The sequence below is a fragment of the Lathamus discolor genome, chromosome 6 (genome assembly GCF_037157495.1).
Source record: "Lathamus discolor isolate bLatDis1 chromosome 6, bLatDis1.hap1, whole genome shotgun sequence".
NCBI classification, from domain to species: Eukaryota; Metazoa; Chordata; class Aves; order Psittaciformes; family Psittacidae; genus Lathamus; species Lathamus discolor.
Window position 1 is genome coordinate 81,396,881 of NC_088889.1, and position 22,554 is coordinate 81,419,434.

Genomic DNA, 22,554 nt, shown 5'->3' on the forward strand with positions numbered 1-22,554 from the left:
CTGGCTTTTCTCCTCACATGGCCCAAGAGCAGAGGGCAACCGCCCAGGTGCTCTGGTGCGCACCAGCCCCGCGCAATCAGGCAGCAGAAACCAGACTGAAACAACGGCAAATTTTAAAAGAAAACCCCATAACGTGCTCACGTAAGCAAGCGACAAGGAGATAATTAAACAGACAATAAGAGAACAGCGCCTAGTTTTCACTGGTTTCTTTATCATTGCAGCAATACTGTGCGGTACATCCATAGTGCGACCTAGACCAAACAAGACACAGTAACCTACTTCTGCGTGAACGCGGTCGCTTAAGACCACGAACCGGAGCCCGGGCACCTTGCGGCCACCCACGAGCCCATCGGCGACCGGCGCGGGGAGCCCGATCGCTGGTCCCACCGCCCTTCCTTGCAGGGGCAGGCCCGGCTGCGGTGGCACCCGGGCGGGAAGCCCCGAGGGGCCGCGCGGACCGCAGTGAGGGCGGGCGGACCCAAGAGGAGGCGGAGGAGGCGGTGGCGGGCGGAAGAGGCGGCAGGCGATGGCCGGGGCGCTGCTGCGAGGCGGGGTGCGGCGCTTCCCCTGGCTCTGCAACGTGCTGTTGTACGGCGGGCTCTTCGCGGCCGGCGATGCGGCCCAGCAGCTGTGGCGGCGGCGGGGGCAGCCGCCCGACTGGGCACAGACGCGGCGAGTGGCGCTGGTGGCTCTCGCCTTCCACGGCAACTTCAGCTACGTCTGGCTGCGGGCGCTGGAGCGGGCGCTGCCCGGCCGCCGCCCCGCCGCCGTTCTCGGCAAGGTGCTCTGCGACCAGCTCCTCGGCGCCCCCGTCGCTGTCCTCGCCTTTTACACGGGTGAGTGGTGCCACCGCCCGGGCACCGCCATTTCGGGGCGGCGGGCGGAGAACCGGGCGTCCGCACGCCGGGGAAGAGCGCCTGCCGAAAGCGGGGCTGTGCACCCCGGGCTGCCCGGGTGCCCCCCTACCCTCCGGGCGGTGATCGCTGCGGCTCTTCTCCCGCAGCCGCAGAGCCGCCGGTGCGGAGCTGCGCGGTGCTTGGGCAGCGAGCTGCCTGTTCTGCTGTGCAGCCCTGCCGGAGCTCGGGAGACGCCGCAGGCGGAGCAGAGCTCGGAGCTAGGAGACGGTCGGCATCCGCAGGCGCCGGTAGCTCTGCCCTGGTTGTGTACAGAACAGCCCAACACGCAGAGCTTTAGGCACCGAGTGCAGTGCCAAGGAAAGCCCTACGCTGGGCTTAGTTGGGCCCTGCAGCTGTTAGTGACAAAGAATTAAAAGCATCTGAAAAGGATTATTCCATCCTTGTCTGCTTGAATTGCTCTGCTCGGTTCTCCATATCGGCTCTCTCTTTTCCTAAACACAAACAGCTATAAATGTCAGGAAATGCTACAGTTCAGCAAATTGTACTACCTTCTCCTTTAAGAGTACGTAGAAATACAGCATACTAGTACTGAATGATCTTAAAAACCATTGAGTACGAATACACTTGAGTGTTTATTTAAAAAATAACCATGATGGAATAAGAAGAATAATAGGTGAGATTAGTGTAAAACAAGGCTGTCATTTAACTTAAATGGCATGTGGAAGAAGAGCAAGATGTGTGCTCTTTTTGCCTGGCATTGTGACATCTGCATTTTATGACCCTGACAGGGAAATAATTCAGTTTGTGATTGAAAAGAAAGGAAGGAAGAGGACACCAGATACTCTCAAAATCCTATTTGCTTGTATCAGAATGTAAGCAAAGAGTTGCCCAAGGACCAGCAGGGTCTGAAGGATCGTGAAAGGGACGGTAAATATCCCTGAATAGGGTAGCAGAATTGTGTGATTCCAAAATAATGTTTGATTGAGAAATACCAATCACCTTATGGCATGCAAATACCTAGAAGGATGCCTGAGTTGGACTAAGCAACTTTGGGCCCCTTCTTATGTGCTTTTGATTTTATTAGATTTTATTTAGATTTGCTAAAAGCATATTTTCTAATACCTTTGCAAAATATGTCTTCTAGTTAGGGTGAGTGATCTTTAAAAAGCTGCCTCATCCCTTAGGAAGATGCAGTCTTCATTTGACACCTAAAGATTCTCATCACACGAGACACATGAAATACTGTTTAAAGGGCTCAAAATAATAAACTTTTTAAATAATATTTCATGTGATGGGAGTTCACTCAGTTTGTTTCTGGTTTGCATGTGTGTAATGTGTAATTTTAAGTCATACTGCTTTTCTCTTGATCTTGGGTGGAATGGTGGGAGCCTGGTTTGAAGGTGGGTTTTATTGGAATCATGAGGAGATTGGATGAACTAGAATTTATTTAAAACTTTGCAGCATTGTGTGTGGAGAGCTAAACAATTAGGTTTGAAACTGTTCTGCTTGTCAGTACTAGAATTTGGATTTGATACAATTATTTGTGAAGGAAAAAAAAATAATGATTATGGCTGAAATTAAAAAGGAAAATAAAAATCAGGTGCCCTTCTCCACTGCCTTCAGTAGTCTGTAGGCACCTAAACTCCTTTGAGGATCTGAGCCACTCTTGACAATTCCATAGGGAACAGAATGTCTTATTTTCTCTATCTCGAGGGTGTAAAAGGTTCCGTCATGCCTGTTCCACTCTATACCACTGGTGAATTATGTGGCAGTGGAACAGATGTGATACACCACCTGTACAGTATATTCCTGGTGATTTACTGTGCCAACATTGAGAGCCAAGTCAGCAGCTGAGGAGCTCTGACGTAGCACTGTTAGGTAGCTGGAATGGTATCTTTTCTTTCTAAAGCTATTGTAACATATTCTGAGAAGAGTTTGGGATATCATTGTAAAAAGTGAACACTTAATTTTTACATTTTTCTGATCATGGTAAATATTTTGCCACCAGGTATGAGCATCCTTCAGAAGAAAGAGGACATATTTTCAGACTGTAGAAAGAAATTTTGGAATACATATAAGGTGAGGCAAGCAGTTCACTTATCTCACAGCTAAGCAAAACAAGAGTATTACCAGATCAAATATTTGAAATACTCATTCCTCCAACAGCTTTCTCTCACTGCATTATTTGATTATGTGTAGGAGGCTTTAGGTACCAGCAGTCTTGTGAAGGCAGGGTGGTCTGGAGCAGGTACTGCTGCCAGCTGGGTGAAATGATGCCATTTAAAAAATGTACAATATTTATGTACATAACACTTGCACCCAACTCTGAGTTAGAGCCCTACAGTACAATGCTGATTAAGATTGTACTACCTTTTATCTTAAGAAGTATCTCCATCTGTTTAGTTAGTAATGTCATAGAATCATAGAATCATAGAATAGTTAGGGTTGGAAAGGACCTCAAGATCATCTAGTTCCAACCCCCCTGCCATGGGCAGGGACACCTCACACTAAACCATCCCACCCAAGGCTTCATCCAACCTGGCCTTGAACACCGCCAGGGATGGAGCACTCACAACCTCCCTGGGCAACCGATTCCAGTGTCTTACCACGCTAACAGGAAAGAATTTCCTCCTTATATCCAATCTAAACTTTCCCTGTTTAAGTTTTCACCTGTTACCCCTTGTCCTGTCACTACAGTCCTGTCGTTGACAAATCTTACAGGGACACCTGTTAAAATCACTAATTATAGAGACATCTTTTTTAGGAATCATTTTCAGCCTGTACATTTCAGTGACAGTCTTATCACTTTCAAAAACACAATACTCTTGTTTTAAGATGACTTCGGTATGAATAGCTGGATTTGGTTTGCTTTTCTGCATACACAAGAAGAAATTATCTGTGCTACTTCAGAGCTTGGCAGATTAAGAATTTTAAAGATTTCTCAGGTGTAAGAAAATGATAGATTAGCAAAAAAAAAAAAAAAGTTATAGAAGGAAAAACTGTGATGCAGTGTGAATTTCTCCTCACACTGTGGACTTATATGGGTAGAAAAGGATTATTTTTATTCCTGTGGAGGATGATTCTAAAACCAGTGCCTGCTATATGCTATCAAACCATAAGGTTTCTATTAGCCTACTGTTCTATGAGAAAATTTTCCACTGGGTTTTCCAAAAAAGCCTTACATATATGAGTAACTGGAAGGAGAATTGCAAGTGTGAAGTAGCGTTCTGTGGTATTTTTCATTCATGGCTGAAACGTTTGCGTATTTAAACATTTGTTCACCCATCTGGTAAAGGAGCTTATGTATCTGGTGTCAGGTGGCTGCGAAGACTTAACTGTGCTTAGAGTTTCATATTTAAAATTAGTTAGAATAATGTGTTTGGAAACTCCTAGCATAGAGTCTTATGAAGATTATTAGAAACTTAATATTTCAACCTCAAAGTTAACCAACTTAATTTAAAATTGAACATGTTTTATTAACTTTACTCAGGTATGTTTCAGTCTTTTCTAAATGTGATAAGAAAAAAATGAATCTTTGTTGTTGAACTCTGTAAGAATAACAAATGATTCATTTTCATTTCAGACGGGACTGATGTACTGGCCTTTCGTGCAGGTGAGTCTTTAGGGTAACTCAGCCTTTCCTTCTTATAAAACCTGTTCTGATATGGTCATAGCATATCTAGCCCAGCGAGAAGTCAGTGGAGTTGCTGGGTGTGTAGGTATAAGACCTGACCATGCCTGGAGCACTAACTAAGCTCTCTCTCCTTCCAATGCAGCTGTCAAACTTCATTTTTGTGCCTGTTTACCTGCGAACAGCTTATACTGGGCTCTGTGGTTTTGTCTGGGCTGCCTTCATTTGCTTTTCCCAACAGAGTGGAGATGGCACAGCAAAGTCAGCACTTATGTGGCTCAAAAGAGAGGAGGTTAATGCAGATGAAGATTCATCAGAGAAATAAGAACTTTAGTTACAAACACAGTCTAAACTGTTAAACTGAGTTTATGAAAGTCTGTAAACTGCACTGCAGCCTCCTTGCTGTGTTTAAAATAACCAGTCATCTCAACATTTGTTGGTTAGTGAAAGCACTGGAACAGTTTGTCTTTGTGCCTGTTTATTTTTCATAAAAGAGGCCAACTGTATATTGGCATTTAATTATTTTCATGCTGCCAGCCCATCTCTTCTGGGAACAAATGCCTTACAGGGCAATGTAAGCATTTGCACATCATGTTGGACCTACTCACTGGGGAGAAATACTAACTAATTAAACTTGCAAGCAACTTGTAATTGCTAGAAAAAGAGGAATAGAATGTGAAATCATCAATTACTGGACTTAATAATTGTTATCAGTGCCAGATTGCTTTTGCAGAACAAAATTTAGTGGCTTTCTTATCTAAAAAGTGTCACTGAATCTGTTTAATCCAGAGAAAACAGAAGTGCTGTGTTTTTCAGGGACCACTTTTCTGTAGGGGCAAGCTTGCTTTATTCTACAGATAGAAAATAATTATTTCATAGAATGTACAAACCTGAAATATATTTGCGTATCTTTTATCTTAACTGTGAGAATAAAGATAAATAACTTCAATCAGAGTTCTTTGGGGTGGATGCTGCGTATGGACACTTGGGGGAAGAATCAGTCATAAGCAGCTCCTGCGTGATAGAACCCAATGAAACACTGCAGTGAGCTTTTGTTATATGTGTCAACGGCTTCTTCCTTTGCCCCTCAAGGGTCAAAGTACTGAAGAGTACATGGGAGTCTTGACATTCTGACTCTTTCCTCCTACTTCATTATGTTGAAAATATAATTAAGATTTTGAAGAAAAAGAGCCTGGGAAGAGAGGTAATGTGAATGCCAGAATCCATCTCAAAACAATCCAGCTATATGTAAGGAACTTCTTGAAACAGCTTTTAAACATTCGTGTTCTTAAAAGACACTGCGTAACTATACATAGGAGATGGTAAAATTATTTACAGATCTGCTTTGTCAACAGGGGATCAGGTCTGGATACAGGTGTGCTCTTTGGTGTTTTCTAAATGTGCCTCTGTATCTCAGAACAGGTACTGTGCAAATGTCTGTAATTGCAGGAAGTTGAAATCAGACCAGTAAAGGAGCCCTTGGTTTATTTAGAATGGGATTTTATGCCTTGAAGTTACTAAATAGTAAGCTTGAAACAATACCTGATTTAACCCATCTTGATGATGATTGTAAGAAGACCCAAGCATCTTTGCTACAATAATAATAAACTACTTTGAGGAATGTCTGAATTCCTTGGTCTTGTCTAAACAATAAACCAGAGCCTGCTTAGGCTATAAACAGACATTCCTTTGGCCAACAGCTGTACTACTTAGACAAGTCACTGCAGTTCCATCTTCAGCTGCACAGGCAGACTTGGAAGAGGACACCTGCATACAGTCTTAAGGTGGAATTAATTTTAATTGACTTCTGATATCTGTAGTATGGGCTTCGCAACTTGGCTAATCAGTTTAAGCTCTGTTTATAGTCAGTGGAGGAATATAGACAGTTGGAGACATCTGTTTTAGGGTACAGTGAATTGTGCACAGTAGGGATCTATTTCTTCTCATTGATAACAGACAGTCTCAAAAGACTGGCTGCTACGTAGATAGCTTCATTGTAGGTGCTCATAATTGGTGAGTTGCATTCCCCTGTTTGGTGTCTATCTTACATGTCCCTGTGGGAGCAACTTTGTGTTGCTGCATGAATTGTGTGAACTGGGTAGTCCTTATGCTGGACATCCCAGTAGGAGTAGAAATCCACAGAGGAACTAACTGCATTTTATCTATCTATTTTAAAATGAAAGATGAGCAAATAGATGATTTAGACAGCTAAAGTTGTTAAATTTTTTTTGTGTGTATAAAGTCCTCAGGATAAAGAAGCAATTTCAGTAGTGTTTTTTTGTGTTGGTATTTTCTATTCAGTGAAACTTTGAAGTTTCAGATGGGGTGTGCTCATTAAGCATTTGACTTGTTTTTTACAGATACTATTTATTTTTCTGTTTGTGCCTTAAGTGTTTAATGATGAATAGAATTTGCTTGGAGAAAAGGAAAAGAACAACATTTTATGGAGAGTGAAATAGCAGAAAGGTGTTGGTTTGCTGTAAGCAGTATGTGATGTTCTGCTGAAACTCAGTGCAAAAAATACTTCTGCATGAGTGTCATTGGTAAAACTTAATCCCCATGTGAATAAAAAATTTAAAATTGTTCTCATGATCTGTATAATGCTGATGCTTTTCTTCAGCAGGAGTATGTAATGAATGGAAGATCCATCTTTTATTTTGAACGGCTTAGAAGCTTATACAAGCTGTGTTTTATTGCCGTATGCTTTTATGCTGCTAGCTTTTTGCTTGAGAATTTGAGCTAAATCCTGCTTTGTCTTCAAGTTTCTCTGACTGTGGGCTTCAGGGTTTCTCTCCATGTTCTGAAGTACACTTCTTTCATGTAATGGAAGCCTGTGGCTCCTACATTTCAGTGAACTTTAGATTCTGCATAATCCTTTCATTCCCTTGTTTCTCATGTGAAGGGGTTTGACAGTTCGGTAACCCATGTCCCTTTTCATATTAAAAAATCAGTGTTTTTTTTTCCCTTTAATTGAAGGCACTGATTGGTTGTACGAATATTTCAGACCTACAGAATACAAAACATGAAGCTGTTTTGGGACAAATTCTCAGTGCACACTAATGCACCTTCTAAAGATTCTCTTCCCCTGTCACTATAGTCCGAGGACCTCACCCCTTACTTGTTAAAGACTTTATTATTTCTTGAGAGTATTTTTTGTTCAGATCAATTTCAGAGGATAACAAATGGTGGAGGTTGGAAAGGACATCTGGGTGTCCAGTCCAGGTCATGTAGTCCAACCCTATTTGATACATGTGTATAAACTTTTGTTTGATTCTTCTGGTAATTCAGTTATTTTTTGAAAAAAAGAAAAAATGGGTGAGACTTGTCCTAATTGTCTCTCCACTCCCTTCCAAAAGCAGTCATGAGGGCTTTATGACAATTTCAAGGAATTGCACTGATCTTATTGCCAGCAGATTTCCATAACCAGAAAGATGAACAGAATTACACAGCCTGTAGGTGCTCAGGAAGGAGGGGACACGCTGCCAATGGCTGCTAGGCATGCATTCAGGTGACAATGTCATGGATCCTCTCTAAGAGCAAATGAGATGAGAAGATACTTCTATCGGGTGCTGTTCCAGCTTTGTGTTATTCTGCATAGATATGGAGATGTAGTCTGAATTTGATAAAATGAGAATTTAAAAATGTATTTTTCTACTGCATATCTTTTATGCAAATGAACCTCCTGTGCTTACTAGTATGCAAAATACATCCTTCTAGGCTTAGAAAACTCACCAGAAGGCCTCTGTCTTTTTCACACTAGAAACAACCATCCAGTAACACCACATAAAATAACCAGTTTCATAATGGAGCGAAGGTGAAACTGCCTATAGTTTGTTACCCTATCTGGCATGTTCTCTGTATAGCACAGCCTTTGAAATCTACGCAGCCTCAGCCTCTGATTCTGTGCTTTAAGTGCCAGTGCTCTGTGCTCGTGCTGCTGCCTCTACTGCTAGTGCCGGTCCAGTGAGATGTGCAAGAAATACTTGAATTTGACTAAAATAATTAATTTCAAGTTGACTGAAAAGTGTCTGTGTTTTTGCAAAGGCTTAATAAACATTAAATGCTGTTCTTCGGCTCCGTCTGTCTTTAACTAATGTATGTATAAACAAAGCCAGGTCTTATGCAAAGTTCTCATGGGACCTTCGTGGACCACATGCAGCAGAAAGCTCAATTTGATGCCATAGATCTTAACACAGCGGCAGAGTAAAAGATAAGGGGGGATTATTCACTCCCTCTAAAGGTTTGTTACATGCATTAAGTAATCTGCTACTTCTGAACAAATTCTGAACAGAATTCCCATCTTTCAAAGCTTTATGCTGAAGCCAGTGGACTTAATTTTTCCTTTATTAAAAAGAGGTCAAAATGTTACATAATAATCTGTTTAGATAATTAGTACATTTACAGAAGGAGCAGAGGAATTCAGGTAGGGAAAAGACATAAAAAGCTTTTAAACAGAACTGAGGTTAGCCATGGAGTCCTTACTGAAGGGCTACTCTCAGTGTAGTTTATGTGGAATACTTTTGGGAAGGAAATGGTTCAGAAGATTGGAGGCTGAAGTTGTGGAGTATTCCACAACTGGAAGAGACACACCACCTCAATTCCCTGCTGTAACTTTTTGTATATCTAGAATGAGGAGAAAGCTTTATGGAAAGGTTTCAAACTGAAAAATTCTGCTGCATAGACTTTATGGTCAACAGGGACAAAAAAAAATCATTCAGTCTGAATCCCTGCATAATGAAAAGCAAAGAGCTTTTCCCACATGAGATCAGTGATGTTGAATCTTGTGCTATCTTTAGAAAGGTACCCAGAGACTACAAATAATGGAGGATCGTCTACATCTCTAAGAAATTATTAATGTATTTTTATTAAATTTTATCACCTATCTAAATCAGTCTAGCCTTAATATCGTAATACATTGTTACTGCCTTTCTGACAAGATTTAAAGAGTTGGTACAGCAGGCAAAGCCCTGTATGCATGTAGCGGTAAACTCTTACAGTTTTTGTTTATTTCTTGGATAAACTGTACTGCCTTTATGTCTTGTGAAATCATTCTCCAAACTCTAGTGAACTCTTTTTTTTGCTGTGCAACCTCTAATTTGAAATGTAGACAGCAGTGCTGTAAGGATTTAAGCCTAGTGACCATTTCACATATGCCTCACACAGATAATACTTCTATTTCTGCTTAATATTCCTATGCTTAAGCAGCCAGGCATGTGCTTCCTCAATTTCAAAGTTGTGCTGAGAGTTCACATTCAGTTGCCAGTCCACAATGATGTTAAAGTTACTGTACTCCATTTTAAAGAAGAAGGAGGAGTGTAGATTACTTATCTGTGAGTGTTGCATATACTCTTCAACATCATCCACCCTAACAAACACTGCCTTCCTTTTTCTGCAGTTTGTTAATTTAATGTGGCAGTGCCCAAAATGCTTGCACCATGTATCCAGGTAGAAAAGCAGACTTCATTGCAAAGAGTGTAGTAAAATGCATCATTCTCCTTTATGCAGTGCTAGTAACAATTACAGTTACCTGTGCTGAAAGAAGTCTCAGCACCAGAAAAAACTAATGAGGTGTGGCGTATGTTCAGAAAAGACGTCGTCAAGGACAGCTCTGCTGGAACAGCGAGTATGAGAGAACTTCAGAAACTGAAGGATGAGCCTTTTTGTTTCCTGTGTTCAGAGAAAGCCAGCTGTGAAGGGGGGCTGTAAAACAACAGGAAAAAAGGACAGGAGGTCAGAGTCCATGAGACATCTATGCAAATGCTCCCCTCTGCCAGAAGACCTTAAATATGGGATCTTGATGCAGTCACCCTTCTCCATTTTACACTGTCAAGACTGATTAATATATAGCCTAGTAGGTAGTTCAGTCACCAGAGAGACAGGGAGAATGGGAATATACTGTTCCTAGTTCAGTTACTGTACTTTATCCAGTTACAACAGAAGTAAAGTGCATAAGCACTCAGATGTCTGTGATAAATACAGTGTCTGGCCCATATGGACTCATAAACCATGCACACAAAGTTCTACAACACATGAGATCCTTTATCTGTGGAAGAAGTGTCAGCTTCATTTTGAATTGTGTGTCCTTTTACAGGGTATAATTTGGCAGCAAGGTTACAACGTTCTTGCCTGGAATCAGTGTGCACTTAGTGTGTGCATATGTAAGAGTAAACCCTCACACATTATTTCTTTGATTTGTCAGGAAAGCAGTCTTTCTCTCATTGCACAAATATTTAGAAGATAAAATACAAGGTTTTTGATGAGTTCTTCTTCCACCTCTAGTCTTTTCCTTTCTCTTCTGTGCTGGCCTGGAGAAATCTACCTCAATGCCTAGTTCCCTGTGGTACTTTCATCTTACTGTTGCTTACATCTCTCTGTGAAGCAAAAACCACCTTTACTTCCCTACTAAGGGTGTTCAGCTACTTCCGTTTCATTGATCATAAACTTTTACATCCAAAATGTAACAAGACTTTAAATGCAGCTGATTTGCTGTGATGCACCAGTGACACTGAAGTATTTTGTCTAGCTCAGAATGATTATCATATAGTAATGAATTATGTGTTCATAGTAACTACACTGATGTGATATGGCAGTTACCTATACAGTGTTTTGCTTACTGTTTTGGGACAGGAATTGAAGAAACAATGGAATAAGGGTTTGCTACCACTGATGGTCAAATTTAGAGAGAAATTAAAGTAATAAATCCTTTCAGAATTCAGGGCTGTGACATTTAAAGTTTCCAGCTCCAGTGAAGGGAGTAGTGAAATGCTGATGGACATGGCTGGTAGGATGCAATAGTAATAGAGAATGTATACTGCATAGGAACATGGATCAGCAAGAAGCTGACAGTCTTTTCGTGTTTTTACATCTTGTAAGTAGTTTTGCACTCTCTGTATAAGATCCAAACATAGGTAAAATGGAGACTTACAGGAAGTCATCTTTGCATTTGGACTAATTGAAATGAGGAAAGGCTCAGGCCCTACTAGAGCTGTGCTTGGTGATGCATGCTGCTGTGACTGCAAATTTTATACAATATGCTTATAACTTTAAAATGGACATACCCACAGAATATTACTTATGAATATTACTTATGGCTCACTGTGTTTGCAAGGCTCCTAAAATGGCCCAGACCACTTTATCTCAACATCTAAATTTACTGAACTCAAACTTCTGTTTTGCCTCTGTAGCTGTGGCCACCCGTCACTGGCAAAAAAACCACTAGCACAATACTGACTCACTTGTGCAAGAGCCAGTCCTGTCATAGTGCTGGAGCTGGCTCCAAATGCAAAAAATAAGACTCTTGCATGGATAACTTCACTAGCCACGGTATTAGTAACATACCTGACAGATGCTATCACAGAATCACAGAATCCCAAGGGTTGGAAGGGACCTAAAAAGATCATCTAGTCCAACCCCCCTGCAAGAGCAGGGTAACCTACAGTACATCACACAGGAACTTGTCCAGGCGGGCCTTGAATATCTCCAGTGTAGGAGACTCCACAACCCCCCTGGGCAACCTGTTCCAGTGCTCTGTCACTCTTACAGTAAAGAAGTTCTTCCTGATGTTAACGTGGAACTTCCTATGCTCCAGTTTACACCCATTGCCCCTTGTCCTATCACTGGATATCACTGAAAAAAGCCTAGCTCCATCATCCTGACACCTACCCTTTACATATTTGTAAACATTGATGAGGTCACCCCTCAGTCTCCTCTTCTCCAAGCTAAAGAGACCCAGCTCCCTCAGCCTCTCCTCATAAGGGAGATGTTCCACTCCCTTAATCATCTTTGTGGCTCTGCGCTGGACTCCTTCAAGCAATTCCCTGTCCTTCTTGAATTGAGGGGCCCAGAACTGGACACAATATTCCAGATGCGGCCTCACCAAGGCTGAGTAGAGGGGGAGGAGAACCTCTCTTGACCTACTAACCACTCCCTTTCTAATGCACCCTAAGATGCCATTTGCCTTCTTGGCCACAAGAGCACATTGCTGGCTCATGGTCATCCTCCTATCCACCAGGACCCCCAGGTCCCTTTCCCCTTCACTACTTTCCAGCAGGTCAACCCCCAACCTGTACTGGTACATGGGGTTGTTCTTCCCCAGATGCAAGACTCTACACTTGCCCTTGTTTTTTTGTAAAATTTGTACCTTACAAGGAGAGTGAATGAAGAAAGTGGTTACTAAGGCAAAAATAAAATGGGAAGGTAAAGAGTATAGAGAAGTATGTTTCTGAAATCTGTTATGGTCATGACTACAGCCATTGGCCTGTGTGGATTGTTTCCGTTCTTTCTAACAGACATATGCCCTTTCTCTTCTGCTACTGCATCTCCTGAATTTGTGCTGTTTTTTCTAACCTCATATACTGAAAGTAGGTGAGATAATTCTACATAAGTGGGAAGTCCTGTGCCACATTTAGTAGACTCTATTAGTCACCTCCCAGGAACATTTGCAGATAGGCTCAGTACAGGTACGGACACGATTGTCAAAACAGAAACTTAAAAACTTGGCATAGCTGAGTATAGACCATTGATTTATCAATTCAGTTTCACCCCAACCATATTTTAAACTAGACAAATGTTTAACAAGCTATGTTCAGCCTAGACTGTGTCCGGGGAGCTCAGTACTGCAAGGCTCTGGCTTGATTTTGATATAGGAAAAGCAATAAAGTACTCTCCTCCTTACAGTTATCTAAATATTTGTCAGATCAGACTCAACTTCACAGTGTAGATCTCCAAATCTGTGTAAGAGATAGGCAGTCAGATGCTGTAGCTCCAGTGCTGTTGCTTAATGTTTATTACAACACAAGAGTTCCCTAGAAAAACAGTTTCTACAACATGGAGCGCTTCAGTATAGTTCAACCCAGCCCCTGTGAAGAATGTCATATCTAACACATGATTAGTGGCATACTGTTCACTAAAATCTGTTATTAAATGCTTGTCTTTTGCTTCCATAGTTCCACTAGAAATTCAGCTTTGGAGAAATAGTGAGTTGAATATATAGTCAATCTTATCCTGAGTACATGTTTGCTAAAACAGTTCATGACAAATAGAAACCAGCACTACATTCATACAGTATTTCACATCGAGACATTATTAAAAAAGAAAAAAAAATATCAGAATAAGATGACATTTAATAGGTGTTCAGGTATAAATGCTTATGAACATTGAAATATTTGGATCACTGTCATACCTCAGACTCATGACATCATATTCGAAGGATCTCATTGCCTTTCAACAATCTCATTAGAATGCTGTGCTTGCCCACAATACACACCACTTTTAAGCTATAGATGCATTTTTCTATCCTGGTAGAGACCTAGGGTAGCTGTGGAAGGAGCTAGGGAGCTCAGTGACAATGAAATTCCTGCAAATCCATGAAATTTAGGGAGAGGAGAAAGACTTCATAGGCACTAACAAGCAGACTGCAGTCTGGCAAAATCCTTTGCAGGCACCACCAAGCCCACATCAAGGTAAAGATATCCTTTGGAAGGCGCTACTGGAGGTCTCTAGTCCTGTCTCTACTCAAAGCACCAAACTATATTAGACTCAGCTTTGCCTGGGCTGAGACTTAACTACTGCTAAGGCTGGAGATTTGACAGCTGCCCCAGATGAGCACTCTTCTGCAAGTGAAGAATCTTTCCTTGACATCCAAGCTGAACCTCCATCCTGGGGCCATTTGCCCAGGATTGAGAAGCATTTGTCTTTACAACTTTACCATCATTTTTACAGCTCCCATTGGGGTAGTGTTAGCCCAGAATCTGAAGCCCCTCAGCCTCCTCTTCACGAAACAAGCTGATGTTGAGTCAGTCAACAAGAAGCAGAAGCTGTAGGCAACCAGTATCCTCAGAATTACTTTTCTTTTTTTATAAATGGGAAGGCAGAGGGATGAGAATTAGGTATTTCTGCACCTCCTACAAAAATGTATAAACACAGCACTGCAGTGCACTCATGTCTACTTTCTTCTTGAAGAGTAACAACTATTGCTACAAGAACAACTACGACTGCTTTCTTTCCAAACAAATGACGAAGTATCTTACCTTATGTCAGCATTAAAGAACAGAAATCAGTTATCTCTCCGCCAGCATTGTTTCATGAGAAGCTCAGATACTCTCCTCTCTAGTGCAGCTTCAAATGAGTACCTCATTTGCAAAGTCCATGTGTTACCTTGTTGATCTACCATAGTGCTCTCTTAATGTTTGCAAGTTGAGTTTGCTTTCCAGACCTGGGTTTTAAATAACTTCAGAATTGAAAACTTCTTACTGTTTTGCTATGCCTGCATTACTCTATTTCCATTTTATTATTTCATAAAGATTTGTAACAGCAGTTGGTGCACAGAAAAATCAAGGTGTTAAGAAAACTGGATAATGGAAAAGAAATCTAGAAACTTGCAATATTTCCCATTAAATGCCAATTCACATTGTTTGGGCCAGCAATGGGCAAGGACTTAGTAACTCTATCTCATTGCAACCTAAGAACTGAAAACAGTAATTTTTTAACGTATGGGTTGACTCTGGAGAGAAGTTGTCAAAGCAGCTGCAGGTAGGTTAACCCTCAGAGAAGACTCCTGTAGCCCAAGAAACAGAGACTCCTTCTTTGAGAATATGGTTAAAAGACCATGGTTGTTATTTAATAGAATCTATGAAAGTTTGAGCATGTGGGTTCCAAAGCTAACTCCAACTCTGCCTTTTCGTATGCTTCCGTAAAATAGCCACGGCCTGAGGTGTAGTAGCCAGAGGTATTTGTGATAGATTGTCTTGTGGATGCGTTATGAGAAGAGAGTGTCCTTAAATGGCCTACCCTTTTCAAACTGCAGTTACAGGGTCTTCTGTGAAATGAACAAATTAGTTTTATTTCAGGACGTTAGCAATTCTGCAAAGACTGGTCTTTTGACAAAGCCTGTTTTTATTAAAAACACTTTATGCTGTTCATTTTTAATGTGATGCTCCTCTGTTTCTAGATGGTCTCTGGCTCTCATATCCACTAGGAGGCAAACTTGAAAACTTTTTTTAAGTTGTGGAAGGAACCAGTCATCAAAGCCGCTGTTGTGCACTTTTTTCCCCCTTTTTTTAAGTGAAGGTCTTATTCCCATTTAAAAAGAGAAGTAGTGGTCAGCCAGATGTGACCTCTACTGCAGAAGTCCCCCCCATCCCATCCTGAGCCAGGACATCTCTGGAGTTAGAAATCACAATTTATTTCAAATAAACCACGGGCACGCTGCTGGCAAAAAGACTCCCGGGTGGTTTTCCTGCCCCTTTCCAGTGCCTGTGAAGGAAAGCGAGGGGCAGCAGCACCCCGCTGGGGTCACCCCCAGGCCGGAGCAAGGGAAGGCATTCCCAGAACAAGTGCTACATTTAAAAATTAAGCTCTATTTTTTCACTTTTTCCCCCGCTCCTGCTTAAAATGTCTTAAAATTTGAGAGCGCAAGACTATAGTAGAGAAACCTCCTGCGGCCCCGACCTCCCATGGGCAGGAGCGGCAGTCATGCAGTTTGTGGCATCCATAGGAAACGTTTTGGTACAGTCTGGGAAGCCCGAGGATTCTTAGAGACGAGGCAGCCAATGCACTAATATGTGTGAAGCTGAAATAAAAAGAGGATGGAGGTGTCAGGCTGGTGTGGGGAATTGCACATCTGCAGCAGTAATGCACCAAAGAGAAGCTTGTACCTTGGAATTAACAGCTCCTGAGACACCATCTACTCACCTACATCCGTAGAACTGCAGAAGAGTTTGGGTTGGAAGGGACCTTAAAGTTCATCCAGCTCCAACCCCCTGCCACAGGCAAGGACGTCTTCCACTAGAGCAGCTTGCTTCAAGCCCCATCCAACCTGGCCTTGAACACTGCCGGGGATGGGGCAGTCACAGCTTCTCTGGGCATCCTGTGCCAGCGCCTCACCGCGCCCAGAGGGAAGAACTTCTGCCTAATATCTAATCTAAATCTGCCCTCTTTCAGCTTAAAGCCATTCCCCTTGTCCTGTCACTACATGCTGTTGTAAACCTCATGTAAACTCAATGACTCGAGAAGAGCCATGTAACTATTAGAGGGGAAACCTTGGCCTCATCTTTCGGTGTTGAGAATAACAGTCCCCTCCTCGTCACCTGCCTCGCTGGCAGTGTCAGTCACTCCACACAAAGAGCCAACAGTCCCTGTGCTCTGCAGATTTCGTCCTGGAGCCTAAGACTTTCAGGATGACACCACAACAGCAGTCACTCTGCCTGGGCTGCAAAAGCAAGTCAGTGGTGTTGCCTTCCAGAGTACATAAACAGGATCTGTTCGTGTAAAGCAGGACTTTCAGCACCTTCAGAAAGGGTCTTTTCTTTTTGAAAAAATGGAAGTGCTGACAAAGTTCAGGAAATTTAGAAGAATTAGAGAACATACTCTGCAATATTTACTACTGCTCCTCAGCCAAGCATCTCAGCAGCCTGTTGAGAAAGTCTAGCCAGAGCTGTATGGTTAGGCTTGTCTACAAACAAGGATTCATAGCAAAGCATTTTGTGGGGGCATGGGAGAGGGAGGGATGGCAGGAGGCAGGGAGGGAGAGAGGCAAAACCCCATTCTCATCTAGCTGAAAGCTGGACATAACAGCAGGGAGAGTCCTTTGGGATTAGGAAACTCCACAGACCTGTTTAGTGAAGAGATTTGGTGTTGTGGTAGTTACTTTTACACAAGAAGAACAGCAGCTTTTACCCTAATTAGTACTCTGCGCAGACGTTGACACTGAACTGAACTCTTAACGGAACACCAGCTTTGCCCCTCTGCCACCACGCTCACTAACCTAGGCGATGAGGATAGGATATTGCCTGTAGCCTTATCCAGAGGGAAACAGAGCTGAAGCGTGTCAGAAGTCACTGGCGCTGGCGTGCATGATTTTGGGGGGTGAGCCCTGAGGGCCAGGCCGGCTGGGTGGGTGGGTGCAGGAGGTCAGTCTGCAGGAGGTGCTGCTGACCTCTAGGGAAAGGACAATGCTCTGGGCCCAGGCCCTGATGCTGCCCCTTGAGAAAGGCAGAGGAGGAAGAAGCCAACCAAGGAGCCTGGAATCTCCCAGTCCAGAGACGAAGGGCCACCTTTATTGTGCCGGTAGAGGGGGGTCACAGCGGTCGCTCAGAGATGAAACACGGTTGGTCCCACTGAGGTGTCCAGGCTGTGCGTTGGGAGTTTGGGCCTGATGTTGCAAGTGGGAGTTGTCTCACACCCACGCGGGCTTAGCGGGGGTGGAGCTGCTGCCGCTTTCCAGTGCTGTGGAGTCAGAGGATGCTGTCAATGGCCGATGCCTGCTGGTTCTGGGGCTCCTGGTCTCAGGTAGTGGCGAGCGCTGGGACAGCCCCTCACTGCCTGGCTGTGGGTGCTCCTTTCACCATGTGGTGCTGGCGGTTGGCTTCTCTCCTGCTGTCTTCTGGGCCGCGTGTAGGCAGTTTGGGTGTGACAGTTCAACTGGGAGCATGCTGGGGAGCCGTGGCACCGCCCGATTGTTGCAGTGTCAGTGTCTGGTGCCAGGGAACTGTGGCATGGCTATAACTCCTCCTGGCTGTCAGCGCTGCTCCCTGATGACTCCTGACTCTCACTGCTGCAGCAGCTGCTAGCACGTGCTGGGGAGCGCTGGGAGAGCCCCGACACAGCCTGCCTGCGTGTGCTCCTCTTTGCACGTGGTGGCGGCGTGTGGCTGCTCTAACGGCGTCTTCTGCGCCGCGTGCTGGGAGTTTGGGCCCGGCGTTGCGAGCGAGAGCGGTCTCGCACCGGCACGGGCCCGGCGGATCTTGAGGCGCTGGCTCTTTGTCGTGCTCCGGCGCCACGGGATGATGCTGACGGCCGCTGCGTCGTGGTGCGGCGGCTGCGGCTGCGGCTCGCACGTGCTGGTGAGCCCTGGGACAGCCTGGGCGGAGCCTGTCTGCGGGGGCTCCTCCCAGCTCGTGCTGCTGCTGTGCGGCTGCCCTGGGAGCGTCTTCTGGGCCGCGCATAGGGAGCTTGGGCCCGACGCTGCAAGCGGGAGCGGTCGCGCACCCGCATGGGCCCACCGGGCCTGTTGCTCCGGCTTCTTCGCAGTGGTGCGGAGCCACGGGATGCCGCCGATGGCTGCTGCCTGTTGGTGCTGCGCCTGCGGGTCCCACGTGATGCGGAGCACTGGGACCGCCTTGGCACCACCTGGCCGCAGGTACTGCTCGCAGTGCGCGTTGCTGGCGGTCGGCCTCTCTCCTGCAGCCTTCTCGGCCACGTGTAGGGCGTCTGGGTCTGACGGGTGCACCGGGTTTGGCGTCGCCGTCGGTCAGGCCCAGGGTGGCTGGAGAGGCTGCTGCCCTCACACACTGGGCAACTGTGGCATGGTGCTGATGGCATCTGTCCGCTGCTGCTGGGGCTGCTGGACTCCTGTGCCTGAGGCTCCAGAGTGTGCCCCGATGCTGCTGGGCTGGCAGTGCTGGGGCTGCTGGACTCCTGTGCCTGAGGCTCCAGAGTGTGCGCCGATGCTGCTGGGCTGGCAGTGCTGGGGCTGCTGGACTCCTGTGCCTGAGGCTCCAGAGTGTGCTCCGATGCTGCTGGGCTGGCAGTGCTGGGGCTGCTGGACTCCTGTGCCTGAGGCTCCAGAGTGTGCTCCGATGCTGCTGGGCTGGCAGTGCTGGGGCTGCTGGTCTCCTGTGCTGCGTGTCCAACAGTCTGCCCCGATGCTGCCTGGCTGCTGGGGCTGGGGCTGCTGAACTCCAGTGCCAGAGATCCAGGAGACTGCCCCGATGCTGCTGGGCTGGCAGTGCTGGGACCAGCGAGCTCTGAGCTAGCACTGGGGTCTACAAGGGAAAACAGGAACATTAAGGGCTTGTCTCCCAGGCCTGGGGCAGGGTAGGCCAGAGAGGTGCCCCTGCCCTCCTGGAGCAGACAGGCTCTGCCAAGCCCACAGCAGGCACCCACTGCCAGGCCTTGCCTGGCCCCTGGCCCCAGCCCAGGAGCACCCGGGTGCTTTGACACTTACAGGTGTCCAGGCCAGCACAGCTGTCACACTCCCATCTCCGTGTGTCCTCAGGCCTGTTCCCCAGGTTGGAGCAGCGTCTGTGAGTGCCCACAGCAGCGCAGGAGTGGCACAGGATCAGCTGCCAGGGCCTGGGGAAAGAAATGGGTTCATGTCTCTAAGGAGAAAGTGCCCACAGCATGGGATTGTCCAGCAGAGCTCTTGTTCTCAGCCCTTCTGCTTCGAGCCCCTGCTGAGACAGAGATCCCGTGCCGAGCCCTGGGGTGCATCTTTGGCAACTTACCCCTTTGACTTGTTTTCCTCCCTTCCTCCTGGACAAAGGCACTCCCTGGCATCGCAGCTCCCGTGCCTCTGGTACAGGTCTGCATATGCGTTGTTATCTTCCCATGACGCTTGTCTGACGGAGAAAGGAAAATTGATGAGCCCCTGCTGCCACAGCCTAAGGCATATGCAGGGCCTCCCCGCTCTTCTTTCCCCCACACCCTGTTTCCAACGCCTGCGTGGAGCTAAAGCCTGGACTTGGGGATCAACGGAGGGCCACAGCTGCGGGGGCAGGTCCAGGCGTGGCACAGTGCTGGCCAGGAGGACACCAACCTTACAGGGATTCGGATCCCCATGCAGAGCATTTCTGTTAGGAACAGTTTTGTATTTTGACACAGAGGGCACTGCAAGCAAAAAGCGGCAGCTCGCATAGCCTGCCCCTGCAGGAGAAACAGAAAGAGCGTGAGTGAGGCTCTGGTGCTGCTGAGAGCCTGCCGTGCCCGGAGCAAGGGAACGGCTCCTACCCAGATGCACGCCCTGTGGAACCAGGCATGTTTGCATGCTGGGCACACCATGGTCCCATAGGTCGTTCTGCCTTCAACAGGGTCCATGCAGATGAGGCAGTTGGTGTCCTCTGGAGCCGCCAGCTCTTGCTGTTGTGGGCGGTGCTCCCAGCAGAAGGAACTAGGGGAAGAGGGAAGGGATGGGTGAGATGAGAAGCGCTGGGTCCTGCCCTGGTGACGGGGAGAAGGGTAGAGGGGGTACCTGTACGGCAGGAAGTAACGGGTGATGCATCCACCCTCCACGGCACAGGGGAGATGGAACCTGCGGCCGCAGCCGACCTCGTTGCAGGCGACGGTGGCCCCCATCTCGCCACACACAAAGCAGACCTGGAAAGAGCAGAGCAGCCCCCATCAGCGGCAGCCTCAGGGTCTCCACAGCCAGAGCCACACCTCGGGGCAGGGCGCAGGATGTGGCCCCAGCTGGATCACAGGCCACAGATCCACCTGGCAGAGCAGGCTCCTGTGCTGGAGCCTGTGTGGAGCCGCTGGGAGCAAGACTGCTGTCCCAGAGCTGGGTGGAAAGGCTGGGATTCTGTTCTTGGCATCTGCTCTAAGCTCCCGCAAACCTCTCCTGGCACGAATCACCCTGATCATCTCAGATCCTCACCATCTCGGCTGCCAGCTGGATTACATATAGAATATCCACAGAAAGAAATTCCATCTGTTCTTCCTCTTCGGTCCCTTGCGGTTGAAGGTCACTGGCAAAGAGCTGCAGAAGAGCAGAGACAAGGAGCAGATGAGGGGCATGTGGCAGGGCAGGTGCGTTGCAAAGATGAAACCAGCCCCAGAGGAACTCACCAGGCAAAAGCGATGGACACAGATCCCGTGATGATCCTGTTTTGGCCCGCAGATGTCCGGGTCTGCCTCTGCGCGGCGACACAGCAGGCATGCTGGAGGGGAGAGAGCAAATGCCACTGAGAATGAGCACCTCTGTGGGGCCAGGGATGCGTCCCGGAGGGATTGCCCCCAAGGGCTGCTCTGTCCCTGCCTAGCTGGCTGCTGAGCAGGGCTGGAAGCCTTGGAGAGGAAAGGGCCCTGCAGGCATGGGTGTCCCGGAGGGTGCGCACTGCCCGGCCCCGGTCCCGCTTGCCAAGCAGAGGAGCGGCCCTCCTGCAGGGTGGCTTTGGAGCTCCTGCCTCCCCCCGCCAACTCTCCCGGTCCACGCCGACAGCCTCAGGAGTCCCTCTGCCTGGCTGTAGGAGGGGGACTTTGCTCTCACCCTGCTCCATCGAGTCGCGTCTCCTACGCCTCCTTGCGGATGTGGCAGACATGAACGGTGGGCGTTTGGAGAGTCCCTGTCCCAGCAGCGCTGGGGCTTCTTCTCCAAATGCTCCTCTGCTACCTCTGAGGGAGAAGAGAGACGCGGGTGAGCTTGCAGCACAGGCCCAGAGCCCTGCGGTGTGGAGCCCCCTCCTCCCTCGGCAGGCCCCCAACAGCCCTGTCCCTGCCCTCTACTCCCCGTACCTCACCGGGTCGCAGTGATGATGCACTGTGCCCGGCGTTCCTGCTTTTATAGGCCTGCCCCCGCCGCCAGTCACAGTGGCCTCTGTGACGTAAGCGCCGCTGGCCTGCGTGCGCCCCAAATGTGGGCAGGGCACCCTCGGCCACACGGCACCCATTGTGACACGGGCACTGCATCACAGGGCTGGATGTGAAGCGCACAGGCAGGGACCCGAGCCCTTGGCACCCAGGTCAGCCGGGCAGCTGCTCCACCTGCAAGCGCAGAGTCAAGGGCCAGCTTAGGGACATGGTTTCCTGGTGAACTTGGCACTGTTTGCCTAACGGTTGGACTCGATGACCTTCATGGCCTTCTCCAACCTAAATGATTCCTGTGACTCTCATTGCCGTTCCGCTATTACTTTATCACCATTTGCTTACACTATGATTTTCCTTCAGTCGTCGATTCCTTACCATTTGATCACCGCTTCATCATGAAGAAAGCCCTTTTAGTTAACCCACCAAGGATGACTTCCCTGAATAATTCACCTGCGACAGCAGGACAAACACCAGACCGTGTCTGGAGCACAACCAGAGTAGAGGAAAAGGAATGATGGAATAGTTTGGGTTGGATGGACCTTCAAAGGTCCACTTAGTGGCTGGCGTCTTGTTTATAGAGAAGCCGCTGTTGGTTGTGGCAGTCATCAGGACTCCGATAAACTCATGCGGTGAGCGCAGCTAAAAGAGGCAGCTAACAGATGAGTAGTTTCTCTGCTTTCCTTTGAGATCTCCTGGGAACTTCTAGGGGTGCCGGAGAACCGGGAACTCTTCAAGGGTTTTCAGGGTGCTGGCTGCAGCTGGGAA

At 46.8% G+C, this 22,554-nt stretch overlaps 1 protein-coding gene across 4 annotated transcripts in view; it reads left to right on the forward strand.

Annotated features, from left to right (window-relative positions):
- The first annotated feature begins 441 nt into the window (after positions 1-441).
- The window catches only part of MPV17L (MPV17 mitochondrial inner membrane protein like), a 218,884-nt gene continuing 196,771 nt past the window's right edge, over positions 442-22,554 (forward strand). The window contains exons 1-4 of one of the 4 annotated variants that reach the window (XM_065684167.1): positions 442-836; positions 2,866-2,936; positions 4,441-4,470; positions 4,634-8,556. In XM_065684167.1, the coding sequence (XP_065540239.1) occupies positions 527-836; positions 2,866-2,936; positions 4,441-4,470; positions 4,634-4,813 (591 nt within the window). In that variant the 5' untranslated portion in view covers positions 442-526 and the 3' untranslated portion in view covers positions 4,814-8,556. Of the gene's footprint in view, positions 837-2,865; positions 2,937-4,440; positions 4,471-4,633; positions 8,557-22,554 lie in introns of those variants that run through there. The other 3 variants (XM_065684168.1, XM_065684169.1, XM_065684166.1) reach the window with 3 other exon arrangements.